We start from the raw sequence: 18,311 nt of genomic DNA on the forward strand, positions 1-18,311 counted from the left end.
TTAGTCATTACTATCGTTGTGAAATGTATGTACAGGCCCTATGTAAGGAGTTATGTATGCATACTGAAAATATGTTCTTAAGAGTCTGTATCACAGCAGAAGTGGAGAAACAGGTTTCCTGTCACCAAAAAAAAAATGGCCCGCATGTAAAATTAAGCATTGTAAGCTAACACAATGGTGGCCAATTTACATTCAAAGTCAACAGAAATATCAAGTCAAACAAGAAAGCATATAGAGGTGGAAGGCAACCTTATCTTGAGATACACTTGACTACCTGGGGAAAGGTTTGCTTGACTACCTGGGGAACAGAGAAGATACCCTGTGATCCTGGACCTAGGAAGTTAAAGGGCAGTGAAACCAGTCTTAGTTGAAATGTTGCAGAGGACACTTAGGATAAGGAAAACTTCTTTAGACTGGAGGTTAGCCTGTTAAGTCAAGTCTAGTCTCTAGAAAGCGTGTTATGATTTTGTTTTACAGGAAACCTTTTGCTTCCATTATCCTTACTACTTAATTCTTGGATAATAAAAACTTACTGTTTTCATTATAAATATAACTCAGTGCTGTGATATTAAGCAAGAAGCTGATCCCGAGTTGAATCACACAAGCTGCTGTACACACTGTTCCTTTGGGGACAGTAGCTGTGGTATTACTGTGAGCATCCAGTGGAAGAGAGGCTGGACACTACAGGGGAACACTTTAAAAAGACATGAGGACTGAGTATACCAATTGTTAACCTGAATGGCAAAATAAGGGCTGGCATAACCCAGAGGAGACTGTTTGGGTGGCTAACAGGCTGGTAGTGTCAGGGAGCCAACATCCAATTAAACACAAGCAAGTCTCCTTCATGCTGTAGGCTGGGGGTAACAATGTGACTCTCAGCCCTGGGTACCCCAAGAACTATCACAAACGGATTGCCTAATTCAGTGGTGGGAAAGAATTTTTCTTTCCTAGCATATTGGCAGGGACTACGAGGGAGGAAAGAGCTTCTCATCTTCTCTGCCCACACTGAGCAGAGACCATTTGCTGCGCTCAGCTGAAACTATGCCACATACATTTCCCTGGAAGTCTAAATGCCAGGGTGCAGGAGAGGTAAGAGCCTGTGGATTTCAGTTCTTCCCATTTTTTATTTATATTTTCTCCACTAGACTGATTTTATCATTGCTCATTTCATACTTTGTGCAAATACAACATGAACCCTTTATATAGAGGATTCTCAATAGTCAAACATAACAGGCTCACAGTAGATCAGGGGTGGGCAAACTACAGCCTGTGGGCTGAATCCGGCGCACCAGCCGTTTTACTCCGGCCCTCCAGCTAGGGAGCAGGGCCGGGGGCCACTGCGCACAGCTCCTGGAAGCAGCGGGATGTCCCCCCTCTGGCTCCTATGCATAGGGGAAACCAGGGGACTCTGCTCCACTCGCTGCCTCCCCCAGCACCACACCCGCCACTCCCATTGGCCAGGAACCACGGCCAATGGGAGCTGCAGGGGCAGCGCGCAGCAATGCTTTCAGGCTGCGCCTCCACATAGGAGCCGGAGCCGGGGCATGCTGCTGCTTCCGGGAGCTGCTTGAGGTAAGCACTGCCCAGAGCCTGCACCTCTGACCTCCTCCCGCACACCAACGTCCTGCCCCAGCCCCGATTCCCCTCTCACCCTCCAAACTCCTCAGTCCCAGCCCAGAGCACTCTCCTACACCCCAAACCCCTCATCCCTAGCCCCATCCCAGAGCCTGTACCCTGAGCTGGAGCTTTCACCACCCCCCATGCACCCCACCTGTCCCAGCCCAGAGTCCTCTCCTACACCATGAACTCCTCACTTCTGGCCCCACCCAGAGCCTGCACCCCCAGCCAGAACCTGCACCCCCCCATACCCCAACCCCAATTTTGTGAGCATTCATGGCCCACCATACAATTTCTATACCAGATGTGGTCCTCCAGCCAAAAAGTTTGCCCACCCCTGCAGTAGATCCAGAACAGTTTTCCATCTGACTCAGTTAGGCTTGGTCTACATTGTTCAAGACTGTGAAAAATTTTGCAGCCTGAGCACCGTAGTTAAGTTAGTCTAACCCCTGATGTTGATGTGGCTAGATCGACAGAAGAATTCTTCCACTGACCTACTTACTGCCTCTCAGAGAGATGGCTTAACTTCAATCTACAGAAAAACTTCTTTCGTCAACACAGAAAGCTTCTACACTATGGCGCTCCAACGGCTCAGCAGCAGTGCTGTAGCAGTTGCAGAATAGACATGTCCTTAGTATCTGAGGGTCTTTCAATTCCTGTGCAGATATTAATGGAACCAAAGAGTAGCATTAATGGCTTTGTAGAATCCCATGAAAAGTCAGAAGGTATTTTTCTATTTTTTCCTTATGACAAATATATACTGTGAACTGCATGAAAAATTTCATTTCAATTGTTTCAATGTAAAAGAAATTTGACTGAACATGAAGGAGAATCTGAATATTGCCCATACCATACATATTATATCATGTATGGATTATACACAGTAACCACTTTTCAAATTTAATTTTTAAAATTCAAATGGTGGTCTAAGAAAAAAGGCCTCAAAATGCCTACTGTGCTATAGATCAACAGAGGTAAAATTTTAAGTCTTTTTAAATGCAGGAAGTTCACAAGCCACAGTTCATTTGAGTTAAGCATCTTAAAAAAATAGGGCCGTACCATGGAAACACCACAATACTTATTTTGTCAAGGTTTCTGTAGAACTGAGGGCATGTAGCAGGATGGGGCTTACTAGTTTTTTAATCAGCTGATATGTTAATTTTATTATTTGGGGCTGTTAGCTCATCTTTAATTGATTGCAAACTTAGTTGTTAATTATGGGTGCCTACTGCTCACAGGTAAACATTCTTAATATTTTAAAATCAAATATAAATAAGAAGATTGTTGGTCCCCAACTAAAAAATTTGGAAAAAACATACAATTTACAAACAATTCTGACTATACAGAAAAAGCCTGTTCTGTCAGAGGCATGACTAGGTGACCTAGTAAGTCTCTCATCTTCGGCAATTATGACCCTATGTCATATTTTTTTATTTTATTTTATTTTTTAATTACTGATTTTTTTTTAATGATGATAAAAAACAATACTGGCATAGAAAGAGAACCCTCTCTTACAGTCCTCTTACTTCCTAGTAAGTAGAAGGGCAGAAATATTGAAGGTTTTCTTATAAAGGTATCTAGTCAAAGACATCTCCATGATGTATCTTTACAGCAAAGATATGATTTTTGTACTAAAGAAATTCTATTACCTCATTTCCATACACCATTAGATGGTGAGTTGTTATGAGAGACTTAAAGACCACCACCCAGCTACTGTTGGTAGTTCTTTCAAACAAGCTGTCCGCCAACTGGGGTATGTTCACATTCATCTCATTTGTGCACTGGATTAAGTCTGTAATAAAGAGAATTGATTATTGTTATTTTACTTGTATATTTAGTATTCTTGAAGCTTGATTATCATGATGGTACACATATATTTCAGTTTTTCATTCAATGGAGCCATCTAGAGATTATGGAGACTTTTCCAGAATACCTCTGATTTAGCTCTCGGAGGTTTTCACTCTGTGGCCCACTAGGAAGATTTCAGAGAGCTGCAGTTTGAGAGCCTTTAAAGTAGTTCATTCATCCACAGAATAGACAGTATGAATAAAAATAACCTTCTCAAATGTATTCTAATAAGGACTTTCTGCAAGTAAGAGTCACTTTCCTTGCCCATTTAATCCTTGGTGTTTGCTTATAATGTTACTATACCATTATTTAACTAACTGTGATGGCAATTTTCATGATTAACACCTATCTAATAGAAATTGAACTGAGATTATCAGTTTCATATGGATCACTGAAAAGCCATGCAATGGTACCATCATCACCATTGACACTGGCTAGACTCAAACTAGTGAGCTGGATATGAAAGTCTTCATATCCTGTATTCAGAACCCTGAGTCATGTGGTCTCCTTCCTAGGGCTCTCCTTTAGGTTATTTTTCAGTAAAGAGTAGATTGTGGTTTATTTGCATTTAACTCATGCGATTTACTAAAAAAAATTAATCGCAATTTAAAAGATTGCGATTAATTGCAGTTTTAATTGCACTGTTAAACAATAGAATACCAATTGAAGTTTATTAAATATTTTGGATATTTTTATACACTTTCATATATATTGTATTCTGTGTTCTAACTGAAATCAAAGTGCATACTATTTTCGATTATAAATATTTGAACTGTAAAATGATCAGAGAAATAGTATTTTTCAGTTCACCTCATACAAGGACTGTAGTGCAATTTCTTTGTTGTGAAAGTGCAACTTACAAATGTAGATTTTTGTTACATAACTGCATTCAAAAACAAAATGTAAAACTTCAGAGCCTACAAGTCCACTTCATCCTACTTCTTGTTCAGCCAATCACTAAGAGAAACAAATTTGTTGACATTTACAGGAGATAATGCTGCCCTCCTCTTCTTTACTTCACCAGAAAGTGAGCACAGGCATTCGCATGGCAATTCTGTAGCCAGCATTGCAAGACATTTACATGCCAGATATCCCAAACTTTCGTATGTCCTTCATGCTTTGGCCACTATTCCAGAGGACATGCTTCCATGCTGATGACGCTTGTTAAAAAAAAAAGCATTAATTAAAATTGTGACTGAACTCCTTGGGGGAGAACTGTATGTCCCCTGCTTTGTGTTTTACCTGCATTCTGCCATATATTTCATGTTACAGTAGTCTCAGATGATGACCCAGCACATGTTCATTTTAAGAACACTTTCACTGCAGATTTGACAAAACACAAAAGGTACCAATGTGAGATTTCTAGAGATAGCTACAGTACTCTACCTGAGGTTTAAGAATCTGAAGGGCCTTCCAAAATCTGAGAGGGAGGAGATGGGGAGCATGCTTTCAGAAGTCTTAAGAGCAATACTCTGATGCCAAAACTACAGAACCTGAGCCACCAAAAAAGAAAATCATCTTTCTGCTGGTGGTATCTGACCTAGATGATGAAAATGAACATGTGTCGGTCTGCACTGCTTTGGATTATCAAGCAGAAGCCATCATTACCATGTCCCCTGGAATGGTGGTTGAAGCATGAAGGGACATATGAATCTTTAGTGTACATAAATATCTTGCAACGCTGGCTACAACAGAATCATGAGTACACCTGTTTTCACTTTGAGGTGATACTGTAAATAAGTGGGCAGCATTATCTCCTGCACATGTAAACAAACCTGTTTGTCTGAGTGATTGGCTGAACAAGAAGTAGGACTGAGTGGACATGAAGGCTCTAAAATTTTACATTGTTTTCGAATGCAGTTTTTTTGTACAAAATTCTACATTTGTAAGTTCAACTTTCATGATAAAGATATTGCACTTATAGACTCAGACTTCAAGGTCAGAAGGGACCATTATGATCATCTAGTCTGACCTCCTTCACAATGCAGGCCACAGAATCTCACCCATCCACCTCTACAACACACCACTAACCTATGTCTGAGTTGTTGAAGTCCTCAAATTGTGATTTGAAGACCTCAAGCTGCAGAGAATCCTCCAGCAAGTGACCTGTGCCTCATGCTGCAGAGGAGGGTGAAAAATCTCCAGGGCCTCTGCCAATCTGCCCTGGAGGAAAATTCCTTCCCGATCCCAAATATGGCCATCAGTTAAACCCTGAGCATGTGGGCAAGACTCACCAGCCAGCATCCAGGAAAGAATTCTCTGTAGAAACTCAGATCCCACCCCATCTAACATCCCATCACAGACCACTGGGCATACTTACCTGCTGATAATCAGAGATCAACTGCCAAATTAATTGCCAAAATTAGGCTATCCCATCATACCATCCCCTCCATAAACTTATCAAGCTTAGTCTTCAAGCCAGATATATGTCTTTTGCCCCCACTACTCCCCTTGGAAGGCTGTTCCAAAACTTCATTCCTCTGATGGTTAGAAACCTTCACCTAATTTCAAATCTAAACTTCCTGATAGCCACTTTATATCCATTCGTTCTTGCGTTCACATTGGTACTAAGCTTAAATAATTCTCCCTCCCTAATATTTATCCCTCTGATATATTTATAAAGAGCAAGCATATCCCCCCCTCAACGTTCTTTTGGTTACGCTAACCAAGCCGAGCTCTTTGAGTCTCCTTTCATAAGACAGGTTTTCCATTCCTCGGATCATCCTAGTAGCCCTTTTCTGAACCTGTTCCAGCTTGAATTCATCCTTCTTAAACATGGGAGACCAGAACTTGACAGCCCTAATAAAGAGTCCTTTTTCCATGTACACCACTGACAAATTTTTCAATTTTAAGCCATTCTAAAAGGAACAAATTAATTTGGGAAAATATTTACTTTCAGCTTCTTTCTCAGCTCAATAAAAGCAGTAAAAACAGGCTTTAAAGTTTCCAGTTATTATATCAACACAGGGTTTGTGAAAGTTAATATTAGAATTAAGAGTCCAAGCACCAAAAAGAGGATTGGTGGTTTGTTTGTTAAATGACATCACAACATGTGCATATATGATTATTTTAGATATACAGGGGGAAGCAAGAAATTATAATTTGGTGATTTCTTTTCTCTTAGTCTATTTGAAGTGCAAAGGTTTTTCTCGTGGAGATAGATTCTATTTTATCCATTCATTATTATGATGTTGTAGGTTAATGCAGTTTTCGTTAATGGGATTTTTCCCTTGGTTTTCAGGAATTGTGGGGGGTTTGCATGTAGCCAACATTAATTTCAGAAAAATTATACCTAATGCAAAAAATTAGTATTTATGAAACAAGTTAAGAGATCAAGTTAGCCATTACAGAGTAGAGGCTGAAAGTCTGGCCGTAACTCTTGTGCTAATTAAGTTTTAAAATATGGTCTATTTCACAATTGTGTCTAATACAATGAAACTGGGATATCTTGTGCAACATATAGTAAATTACAAATACACTACCTTCAGATATGGTTTGATTTTTCTAAAGTCTTAATGGGACTTATAAAAATACACCAAGTTTGAACAAAATATGGTCAATAGTTTTACAGTAATTAAATCTTTAAATTAATCAGATTTAAATATAGTGTCTAAAGAAGAATTCATTCAAGAGACAGTAATCTATAGCAAGAAATGTACTTGAAGTTGCACTGGTCCAGAATTTTCTACATTCAGGAGCAGTGCGAAAGGAAGCACTGGTTGAACAAGTAAATAGCACCCAAAATAATCAGTAATGTACTGAACTACCATTTCCAAATCCAATGTTACCACCATTGGAAAGCTGAGCTTTCCAATGAAATAAGTTATTTCTTGTAAACTACTACAGACCTTGCCATGTCAGACCTTAAAAAAGGTTCATGTAATTCCTATATTATATAATTTATATTCTCCTCCCACTGCCAACATTTCAATTCTACCATGACTTTAGCTGTTGCCTTTAAGCAGCCCTAGACAAAACACCGATTATCTAAAAGCAACTTGGACTCCCAGCTTTCAAACTGTACCGAGCATTAAACGGCTATCAAGGGGTTAAGACATAGTATCATTACTTAAGTCTTGTCCAAATTTACAGGAAAATACGACTGTGACCAGTGTTAGGTGATCTTAGGGTCTGATATCTTATAACTTTGAGTAAGAGCATTTAATGGATCGACTTTTTCCCAATGGGTCAGTAAACCTTTTTTAAGAACTGGTCCCAGCCCAGCAAATCAGAAAAGATTTACGATTTTAATCTTGGTATAGATTTAGTTTCTGTAATAATACAATAATCAAACAATACTTTCCCACACCCAAAAAATTAATAAAAAGGCAGCTAAGTGAAACAACGTGGGTCCAACTACAACTTCAGAAGTAGAATTTAGTTAGTGGATAAATCTGTGATTAACTGAGGACATGACATAAACCTACTCTAAGAATTTAAGGCTGGGTACAAGGCCCACCTGAGCTTTGCCCAACTGAGTGCAAGGACAATAAGTGGTGAAGCACCACAGGAGTGATTAAGCACCCAAACATAGTATTATAGGACAAGTAGATCACACTTAACATGAAATTCAGGGTGATACAGCTGATGGGTCTTAGTGGCATTTTCAGTGTTAAACAAATCAACAAAATACAGTTTTACTGATATCTTCTACCCCTACCAATGGCCAGGACAGCAGAGAGCCCCATAATAAAACTCTGTTGTTCTATTTGCCCTTTAGCTGCTCCATCTTACACTATGCCACAGATCAAAATTTGAACATAGCATGGTGAAGGAATTTTAAATGAAGTCAACCCTTTACCTTATGAGAAGAGGTTTTGTACCTCCAAGTTTAAAAAACAGCCTTTCATCCTGAAGGATTCCAGAATGCTTTAGAAACAGATACAGGGATCACTTCTTCCAATCAAAATGAAGCACACTCTATGTGTATACTATCACCCCAGTAACATAACAAAACAATATAAGACAAGATAAAAGATACCATCTGCTAAAGAAATTGCAGGATAAAATTAACAGGACATAATTACCAGATTTGAAATTTATTTGTGATATGGAGATTAACCACTCCACTCTTGTAGGTAAAACTTACGACCACAAGCACTTAAAAACTCAAATTTAAGTCACATCTAAAAGTAGCCTCCAATAACAGTACTAGCCAGGGTGGATAAAAATCAATGGCTTGTGTGGGTTTTTTTTTAAACTGGATTTTTATTTAAATAGGATTTTTTTGATAAAATGCTTTGAGGAAAACACATATCTAAAGACAGTATTAATTTACATACATTATAACTCAATGGAATAGGAATTATAAATTTTAATTCTATAGTATGGGACAATATATTCCTGCAATGTTTAAGAAAAGTTTTGTAAATGAGTTCCAATAGTTCATGGATTTAGGGACCAATCTTCTAGGGGTCCAGAAGCTTCTGTATAGATTATTTAGGTTAATCTTTCTATCTACCAATGGGACTGAGTGCTGAGTCTAGAAGATACCAGAGATGCTTAGCTTTGCAGCTCTCAAACTGTGGATTAACATGCTTGTTAACCGCAAAAATGTTATTAAATAAATAAAGGTGAAAAATAATACACCTCAACCCTATTGTCCCTCTGCAAGTTTGTGTAAATAGAGTCAATCCCTTACCTCTCTCTAAAAGTGCAACGTTTCAAAAGTTCAATGAATAGAAGATTGTTGGGAGTGGGAAAGATCTGGACAAGGAGAAATCTGGAGATAAATGTGAGAAGGGAGGGACAGGCAGTAGAAACAAAAGTGAAACTGTTTGAGCAGCATATTCCAGAAGTCTTGAGGTCCTTCATTGACTAGACATCCACCATACCATTCTCACACTAGAGGGGAATATTCTACCTGTGGGTAAGACAGGCATGCATGCAAAATGCAAACAAACAATGTAACAAGAAATGCAAGGCGTCTGAACATGCAGGATCTTTAGGTTGGTAACAACCAACAAGAATGCACTTTTATGTAGAAATCCATGATTAAATCGAGTCTTCCTGATTAGTGATTTAAATCAATTTGATTTAAATCAAATCCACCCTGGTACTAGCTAACATTATACTAGAGTATGACTCAATATCGTGTTTGCTAAGTCACTAAAACCACTTCCTACAGCTTCTAGATCATCTTCAGGTCTCCAAATCCTTATTTTGTGCAAACCTGCTTAGCTTGTGCTATGTGTTGGAATCTCATATAAGGTAGTATGACTGAACACCATATGCTAAGGAATGCATAATAAGTCAATTAATATAGTAAGTAGGAGATACGTAATGTAAATCAAAAAAATCTACAGTCAATTGAAAAACTCTCAAATGCAGAGTTTTGAAAGCTAGCTAAGAAAAGAATTAAAAATATGTATGACATATTAATGCACTACTTAAAATTCCTGAAGAGTTATACAAACCTAGAATTGTGTGTTTTTCATGCTGAAGGGTTTTTATTTCCTGAAACTACTTTAAAACTTCTAAGGGTATGTCTACACTATGAAATTAGGTCGATTTTATACAGTCAATTGCTTACATCCACACTAAGAGCGTTAAGTCGGCAGGTGCGTCCTCACTACTATGGCTAGCATCGCTCTATGATTCTGGGGGGACTGCATGGTCATTTGTGCTGCTCAGTTCGCCATGCTGACCAAATAGGAAATGAAATTCTAAAGTTCCTGGGGCTTTTCCTGTGTACTTGGCTAGCGCGGAGGAGTTCAGAGTGCTGTCCAGAACTGTCACAATGGAGCACTCTGGGATAGCTTCCAGAGGCCAATACCGTCGATTTGCGTCCGCACTACCCAAATTTGACTCAGCAAGGTCAACTTTAGTACTACTCCCCTCTCCAGGGAGGGGTACAGACGTCGATTTTAAGAGCCCTTTAAGTCAATGGAATGGGTTTGGTTGTGTGGACGCAGTCATTTTAAAATTGATCTAACATGGCTAAATTCAACCTAACCCTGTAGTGCAGACCAGGCCTAAGCCTATGTTAGTGTCATTGTGGCAGTGCATAAAAGAAAACAGGCCCTGTGATCCAGCAGAATCTCTTCCCTTGCATAAGTGATCTGTATCTGAATGCAAGGCATATGAATGAAGGTATGGGTGCTGGCAAGGAGAGAGGACAAGGTGAGCACAAAGTACAGGTCACACAAGTCTATGCCAAGGAAAGGGAGATCTATATATACGAAAGGAAAAAAGTGAAGAAAAAAATTAAAATTTTTCTAAGCATTAAGAAATAAGGCACATTGTAAATCAACACGCAGAGAAATTCATAATGAATGCTACCCTCTAGCCTTAGTTTCTGACACTATTTTTTGTGCCCACAATATATAGACACAGCGATTTAAACTCAAGATGGAATGACAACAGCCGTAAACATATTTAAGTCAAGGCTACTTTAGAAATATTTACATATTTAACTCTAATCAGGTCAGGCTACACTGTAGTCTGGTACAACAAGGCAGCAGAAGGTACCATCTGCGATTGGCTGAAGCCACAGGAAATACCAATGGCATGGTATAGATAAGTGCCTGTGGTGGGTAGGGGGACCTGCACTGGAGGAAATGCCATTGAAAGGCAGATGAGTTAAACCACAATGTAACCAATGGCAGCCACAAATCAGAAGGAAGGCAAAGGGAAATCACGCTCTGTATTTTCTCCGACGAGAACTATCATGCCATGTTAGCAATGGATTGATAAGGCTTCTGAATTTTCTGCTATCATGTTACCAGCATTTAGACATGAATGGACTTCACTTAACACTAGCTAGTAAAATATTCTGATAGCTACATTTGACTTCAATCAGCAGTTATTGCACCAGCAGTGGTGCGAAGCAAGTATGGTATGCAAGGTGCTATCAGCTCAGAAAGACCTTGCTACATACACAAGTAGCTTTTCTGATTAGTCCTGCACATACAAACAACTGTCAGTATGGAACAAGAAGAAGGAGGATAGTTTTTTTTAATCTTCCACTTCCTGCACTTAGCAAGGCACAACCATACTCCCATCACATCACCAGATAAGAGTCTGGAGAAAGCATAGGTTGCTGCTAGGCACTTAGAAGTTGTCATAAACAGATAAGTAAAAGTTAATAGAACAGAAGTACTTCATATCTCTTTTGCCTGTAAAGGGTTAACAAGATCAGTGAGCTAGGCTGTCACCTGACCAGAGGACCAATCAGTGGACAGAATACTTTCAAATCTTGAGGGAGGGAAGTCTTTGTGTGTGCTGTCAGTTTTTGGTTGTTGTTCACTCTGGAGGCTCAGACGGACCAGACGTGCAACCAGGTTTCTCTCCAATCTCTCCGATACAGGCTCTTATAAGTTCAGAATAGTAAGTACTAGGTAGATAAAGCGAGTTAAGCTTATGTTTGTTTTCTTTATTTGCAAATGTGTATTTGGTTGGAAGGAGTTCAAATTTATATTTTGCTGAAAGGATTTTAATTTGTACTTAAATACTTAGGCTGGGAGGGTATTCCCAGTGTCTATAGCTGAAAGACCCTGTACATATTCCATCTTAAATTTACAAAGATAATTTTTATTGTTCTTTCTTTAATTAAAAGTTTTTCTTGTTTAAGAACCTAATTGTTTTTTTTATTTTGGTGAGACCCCAGGGCTCTGAATCTGGATTCACCAGGGAATTGGTGGGGAGAAAGGAGAGAAGAGGGAGAGAGAGGCTAATTTCTCTCTGTGTTAGGATTACTGTCTCTCTCAGGGAGAATCTGGGAGGGGAAGAGAGAAGGAGGGGGGAAGGTGCATTTTCCTCTGTTTTAAGATTCAAGGAGTTTGAATCACAGTGATCTTCCAGGGTAACCCAGGGAGGGGAAGCCTGGGAGAGGCAACGGTGAGGAAAAGGGTTTACTTTTCTTGTGTTAAGATCCAGAGGGTCTGGGTCTTGGGGGTCCCTGGGCAAGGTTTTGGGGGGACCAGAGTGTACCAGGCACTGGAATTCCTGGTTGGTGGCAGCGCTACAAATACAAAGCTGGTAATTGAGCTTAGAGGAATTCATGCTGGTACCGCATCTTTTGAAGGCTAAGGTTCAGAGTGGGGAATTATACCGTAACAGGAGTTCTAATGTAAATATCTTAGCTGTATTTTATTCTGTTTGATTATACTGTTTTTCATATAGTTAACTGGAACATGTTTCACAGCTTTTGTTTACATGGGCAGGCATGAGAGGGTGAACACTCATTCCAGAAGATTAAGCGTACTAGTCAGAGGTAAATATGAAAGACGACGGTGGGGCCCTCACCAGAAATACCTTAGGGCAAGGCACTATAGAGAATCCCTGCAACACTTACTAGGAAGGGAAAGAGGGTTAGGATTTCTATCATTGTGCTGTCCCTAGACCCTCTTTGGGAGTTCCATCACTCATATCTTCTTACTAGGATGAATCTTGCATTTTAATCTCCTTTCCAGAGGCTACAAGGGGTGGAGCAACTACTCAATCTCTTCCCCACCCTTCCAGCCAGCAAAGAGGAGGTTCTCCACTTCACAATCCCTCTTACAGAGCATCCTAGCAGCTATGAGGGAGGAGGGTCTCCATCTAGAGCAAACCAACGTACTGAAGATCATGCCCAAGCAAGGATAACACTGCCTATCATGAAAACACGTGTAACAAATTCCTTGTCGTTCTTGCATCTCTTCTTATGTGTACTGGTTCAATGCAAAGACACATAAATTTAAGGTTTTTAACAATTGTGTGGGACATTTCAAGTTTTCTGGTTTGAAAATGAAAACTGATTTATAATTCAAACCTTTTGGTTTACATCATTAGCACTGACTAGACATATTGCAGGCTGAACATTACCCAAAACTGTGTACATACAGTATATCAATATTTCCAGAGTGTTTTAGCTACAGCCTGCGGTATGCACAATGTTCCTATTCATAACTTACAATCTGAAAATGTTTCCAAGACTCAGATCTACCACTCCATAAAGAAAGTGTTTCCCATAGCTATGACCACTCCTAAGGAGATCAGTCAAAATTCAGGAACTCAGACTGCTACCATAGGAACCACTGCTGTCATCTTTCAGTCTACATCAGTAGTCATCAACCAGTTGATCATGATCTCCGACGGCAGCGCAGTGTGGCTGCCGTTAAGGCAGACTCCCTACTTACCCCGGTCCCATGCCGCTACCAGAAGAGGCCAGCACAGCCCTGCAGCCCTGGGGGTGGAGGGTCTCCCTCTATGCGCTGCTCCTGCCTGCAAGCACCATCCCTGCAGCTCCCATTGGCCGGTAGAGCTGCAGGGGTGGTGCTTGCAAGAGCCGTGTGGGGCAAGGCTAGGCAGGGAGCCTGCCTTAGCCTCACTGCGCCCGTTGACGACCGGGAGCTGCCAGAGGCAAGTGCTGCCCAGCAGGAGGTCCGCATCCAAAAACCCACCGAGCCCCCTCACAGAGCCAGCACCCCAAAACCCCTCCTGTACCCCAAACCACAGCCCGAGACCCATCATTTAGCCAGCACCCCATACTCCCTTCTGCACCCCAAACCCCAGCCCTGACCCGCCACAGAACCAGCACCTTGTACCCTCTCCTGCACTCCAACACTCTATCTCAGTCCTGATGTCCCTCCCAGAACCAGTACCCTGTACCCACTCCTGCACCCCAACTCCCTCCTAGAACTTGCACCTCTCACCCCCTCCTGCACCCCAATCCCCTGCTCAGGGCTCATCCCAGAGCTCCCTCCCACACTGCAAACCCCTCAGCCCAGCCCAGATCCCATACCCCCTCCTGAACCCCAATCCCTGCCCCAGTGAGTGAGGGTGGGGGAGAGCAAGCAATGGGGGGGTAGAGTGAGCTGGGCAGGGCTTTGGGGAAGGGGAGGGGTAGATCCTGGGTTGCTCTGAGACTTCAAAAAAAGTGATCTTGAGAATAAAAAGGCTGGAAACCATTGATCTAGATAATAACTTCCCTGTAATAAAAACTGTAGTCTGCCTTCTCCCACCTGTTGGTGAAGTAGGGTTGCTGTGATTTTACCCAACCTTTAAAAACACGGAGGAGCCCACTTAGGGCATGGCTACACTTGCAGATGTAGAGTGCTTTCAGTTAAATCAGCTTTCATAGAGCGCAGTAGGGAAAACGCTCCAATTTGTCCTCACTGACAGCTGCAAGCGCATTGGCGTGGCCGCATTAGCAGCTCTTGCAATGGCCAGAGAGAGCAGTGAATTGTGGTAGCTAACCCAGTATGCAAGTGGCTAAAACGGGCTTTTCAAATGAGGAGGATGGGGTAGAGTGTGACAGGGAGTGTGTTGTGTGTATGTGGGGGAAGAGAAAGTGTGGTTCGGGGTTGGGGGGGGCTGAGAACATGTCAGCATGCTGTCTTGTAAGTTCAGACAGCAATAGAACACACACACCCAGACAGCATTCCACAGTAATGGTTGCTTTGTCTTGTAGCAGATAAGCATGCAGGTTGTCAGAAACGGAGCTTTCAAAGGGCATATCCACATTCCTGCAGCGATTCCAAAACAGTGACAAGAGTGGCCACTTGACTTAAGGGGATTATGGGACGTTTCCAGAGGCTGACCACAGCGCAGTAATGCAACAACTCATTCACACTGATGCCCGGGCATTTCATCTAATGAGCACCAAGTGTTAATCTTGGAGTCAGAGCGTTTTACATGCCTTGCCAGTGTGGACGAGTAGTGACGGAGGGTGCTCAGGGCTGCTTTAAAGCACACTAACTTACATGTGTAGCCAAGCCCTAAGATTTTATGAAGGCATATAAAACATATGCTATGTAATTTAACCACATTTATTTCTCACTGTAAAAAGGAATACTGCCGAAATGGAAAGTTTTCCATTCCACACATAAGACACATGAGCACAATAACGTGTGCCCAGTTTACTAACTGGTTTAACAGATAGATTCCAAAGCCTCAAGGGACTATTGTGATCATCTAGTCTGATCTCCTGCTTAACACAGGCCACAGAACTTCCCCAAAATAATTCCAAGAGCAAATCTTTTAGAACTCTAAATCTTGATTGAAAAATTGTCAGTAATGGAGAATCCATCATCATCTTTGGTAAACTGTTACAATGGTTAATTACTCTGTCACAAATGTGTGCCTTATTTCCAATCTGAATCTGTCTAACTTCAACTTCCAGCCATTGGATTGTGTTGTACCAGTGGTTTTCAACCTTTTTTCATTTGCAGACCCCTAAAAAGTTTCAAATGGAGGTGTGAACGCCTTTGGAAATTGTAGACACAGTCTGAGGACCCCAGATTGAATACCACTAAGTTATACAATCTGCTAGACTGAAGAGCCCATTAACAAGGATTTGTTCCCCATACAGGCAACTAGGTACTTACAGATCGTATTCAAGTCACCCTTTAACCTTCTTAAGCTAAAGAGATGGTGCTCCTTGAATCTCTCTATAAAGCATGCCTTCTAATCCTTTAATCCTTCTCGTAGCTCTTCTCCCGAATCCTCTCCAGTTTCTCATCATCAGTCTTGAATTGTTGACACCAGAACTGGACATAGTATTCAAGCAGCAGTCATACCAGTGCCAAACAAACAGAGATAAAATAATCTCTATTCCTACTCATGATTCCAGTTTATACATCCAAGGATCACATTAGCCTTTTTGACCACTATGCCACACTGGGAGCTCATATTCAGCTGACTATGCACTCTTCTCCACCGCTGGAGAAAAGATTATAAACAGTTTCTTAACAGGCATACAAGTACAGAAAATGAAAACACAAAAAGCCCACTGTAGTAAAGAGAAGTTGGGACTCTGACGTGCCAGATCTGAGACCACAAGAGCGTCATGTGTGGACACTATTCTAAAATAAATGTGACTTTATTCTGGAATCAATAATCCTCTAACAAAGTGGAGCAATTATTCTTTGCCATATCAGCTTTGGGTATAATTGGACATCATGCTTTTTTGCATGGGTCAGATGGGTGAACAGGGAGAGAGTCTGAAGTGGAGGTATTGCAGTCCTGGGAAGTAGCCAGTTTACAGAAATCAAGCGGATTTTAGGACATTGGCCAACCAAAGGAGCAGTAAGAAGAGGAAGATGGACCTATGCCACAAGCTATCATTGTTGAAACAAACCCAAGAAAATTAAGGCTGTGACCACTATCCTGGTTTTTATTGTATTCTAATTACATATATCATATAAAGAATTCCAAATCTAGTTTAATTTATTATTGCTCTTGCTTAATATATCTGACTTTCACATTGAAGCAATCTGGTATGTAAACAGTGGCATTTTGTTTGGATGATTTGTTTTTCCCTATCATAATTGAAAGTATTGGCGTTCTAACCAAGGCTGCCTGCCCCTCAAACCAGCTTGTCGATGCCGAAGTGAAGTCATATTCCTATGTTTGATATTAATCTGTTGCCACAGAAACTGATGCTACACAATCAGCATTATGACTTCACTGAAGGATTAAACAGGGAAGTGGATAGATGAGCTATATGTAGAGTGACCATACATCCTGTTTTGGCTAAGACAATCCCTTTTTTAAGCCCTGTTCTGGCCATCCTGACTTTTTTTTGGCAAAAGCAGACATTTGCTCTGTTTGCTCTTGCTGACTTGATCAGTTGGCAAGAGCAAACGGGATAAATGTCCACTTTTGTCAAAAAAGGGGGGGTGCGGTGTGGAGAAATGTGCGGTGGGCAAGCAGAGATGCTAGCCCTCTGCAGGGGAGAAGGCAGGGCTACGGCAGAGGGCCGACAGGGTTTGAGTGACAGCCTTGCAGGGGGAATGGGGAGGGAGGGCAGAGTTCGAGCAACCAGAGACAGTCGTGCTGGGGTGGTGTGCGAGCTCAGGTGAACGGCTGAGGGGGAGCCCCCTCCCCTCAAGCCAGCCCCACGCACTGTCCCCTTTTCCTTTTGGGAAAAATGGTCACCCTACCTATATGGGATAAAGCCTTTGTTCAAACACATATGCTAAGTTTGGTAAGTAACATATCAAAGTGCATGACATTATCAAAAACATGACAGATGATTTACATTTAACTACTGCCCACAGTATTAGAGACCAAACAAAAGATTTCTTATGTGCTAACACAAACTGACGGTTTAAAAAAAAAAAAAAGCTGCTGGAAAGATGTTGTAGTCATTATTAGTGAATTCACAGAAGTTGAAGAGAGGAAGATTAAATAATAAAAAGTAAATACAAATTTGGCTACTAGTCCAATGAGAGTTACAGAAATTCTTCCCTCTACTTACTCTGGCCTACCACAACTATATGTTGAAAGCACAAAAATTGTAAAAGATCTATACAAGTAATAAGCCCTAAACTAAACAGTTCAGATAAAATTCTGGGATTGTAGCATCCCAATCAAACAGGTATTTCAATATTGTTATGAAAGAGAATGTAATTTACTAAACTAAGCAGATGGCTAACTTTTCTTTAACATTACCCTTCACCCACCCTAAAATATTGATAAGTATTCTTAGCAGGGCTGTCAATTAATAGCAGTTAACACAAGCAATTAACTCTGAACAAATTAACTCGACTAAAAAAATTAATCATGATTAATCACCCCTTTAATTGCACTGCTTAACAATAATGGAATACCAACTGAAATTATAAATATTTTGGATGTTTTTCCACATTTCCAAATATATTGATTTCAATCACAACACAGAATACAAATATATTTAAAAATGTAGAAAAACATCAATATTTAGTTTTTTTAATTATTACGTGTGATTAAAATTGCAATTAATTTCAAATTCTTTAATCTCATGATTAATCACAAATAATTTTTTTAAATCATTTGACAGCCCTAATTCTTAGCCCTATCACATAAGTGTTCAAACTCTGACGTGTTAAACCCTTTACAAATACTATGCTAGAATATCAGGGTTGGAATAGACCTCAGGAGGT

At 40.6% G+C, this 18,311-nt stretch overlaps 1 protein-coding gene across 12 annotated transcripts in view; it reads right to left on the reverse strand.

Moving 5' to 3' along the window:
- Positions 1 to 18,311, reverse strand: part of PICALM (phosphatidylinositol binding clathrin assembly protein) — a 129,357-nt gene that overhangs the window by 88,492 nt on the left and 22,554 nt on the right. For all 12 annotated transcript variants that reach the window (XM_030558762.1, XM_030558743.1, XM_030558738.1 and 9 more), the window contains one exon: positions 3,267 to 3,409. In XM_030558762.1, the coding sequence (XP_030414622.1) occupies positions 3,267 to 3,409 (143 nt within the window). The remainder of the gene's footprint in view (positions 1 to 3,266; positions 3,410 to 18,311) is intronic.

Source organism: Gopherus evgoodei, chromosome 1, assembly GCF_007399415.2.
Source record: "Gopherus evgoodei ecotype Sinaloan lineage chromosome 1, rGopEvg1_v1.p, whole genome shotgun sequence".
Lineage (NCBI taxonomy): Eukaryota > Metazoa > Chordata > Testudines > Testudinidae > Gopherus > Gopherus evgoodei.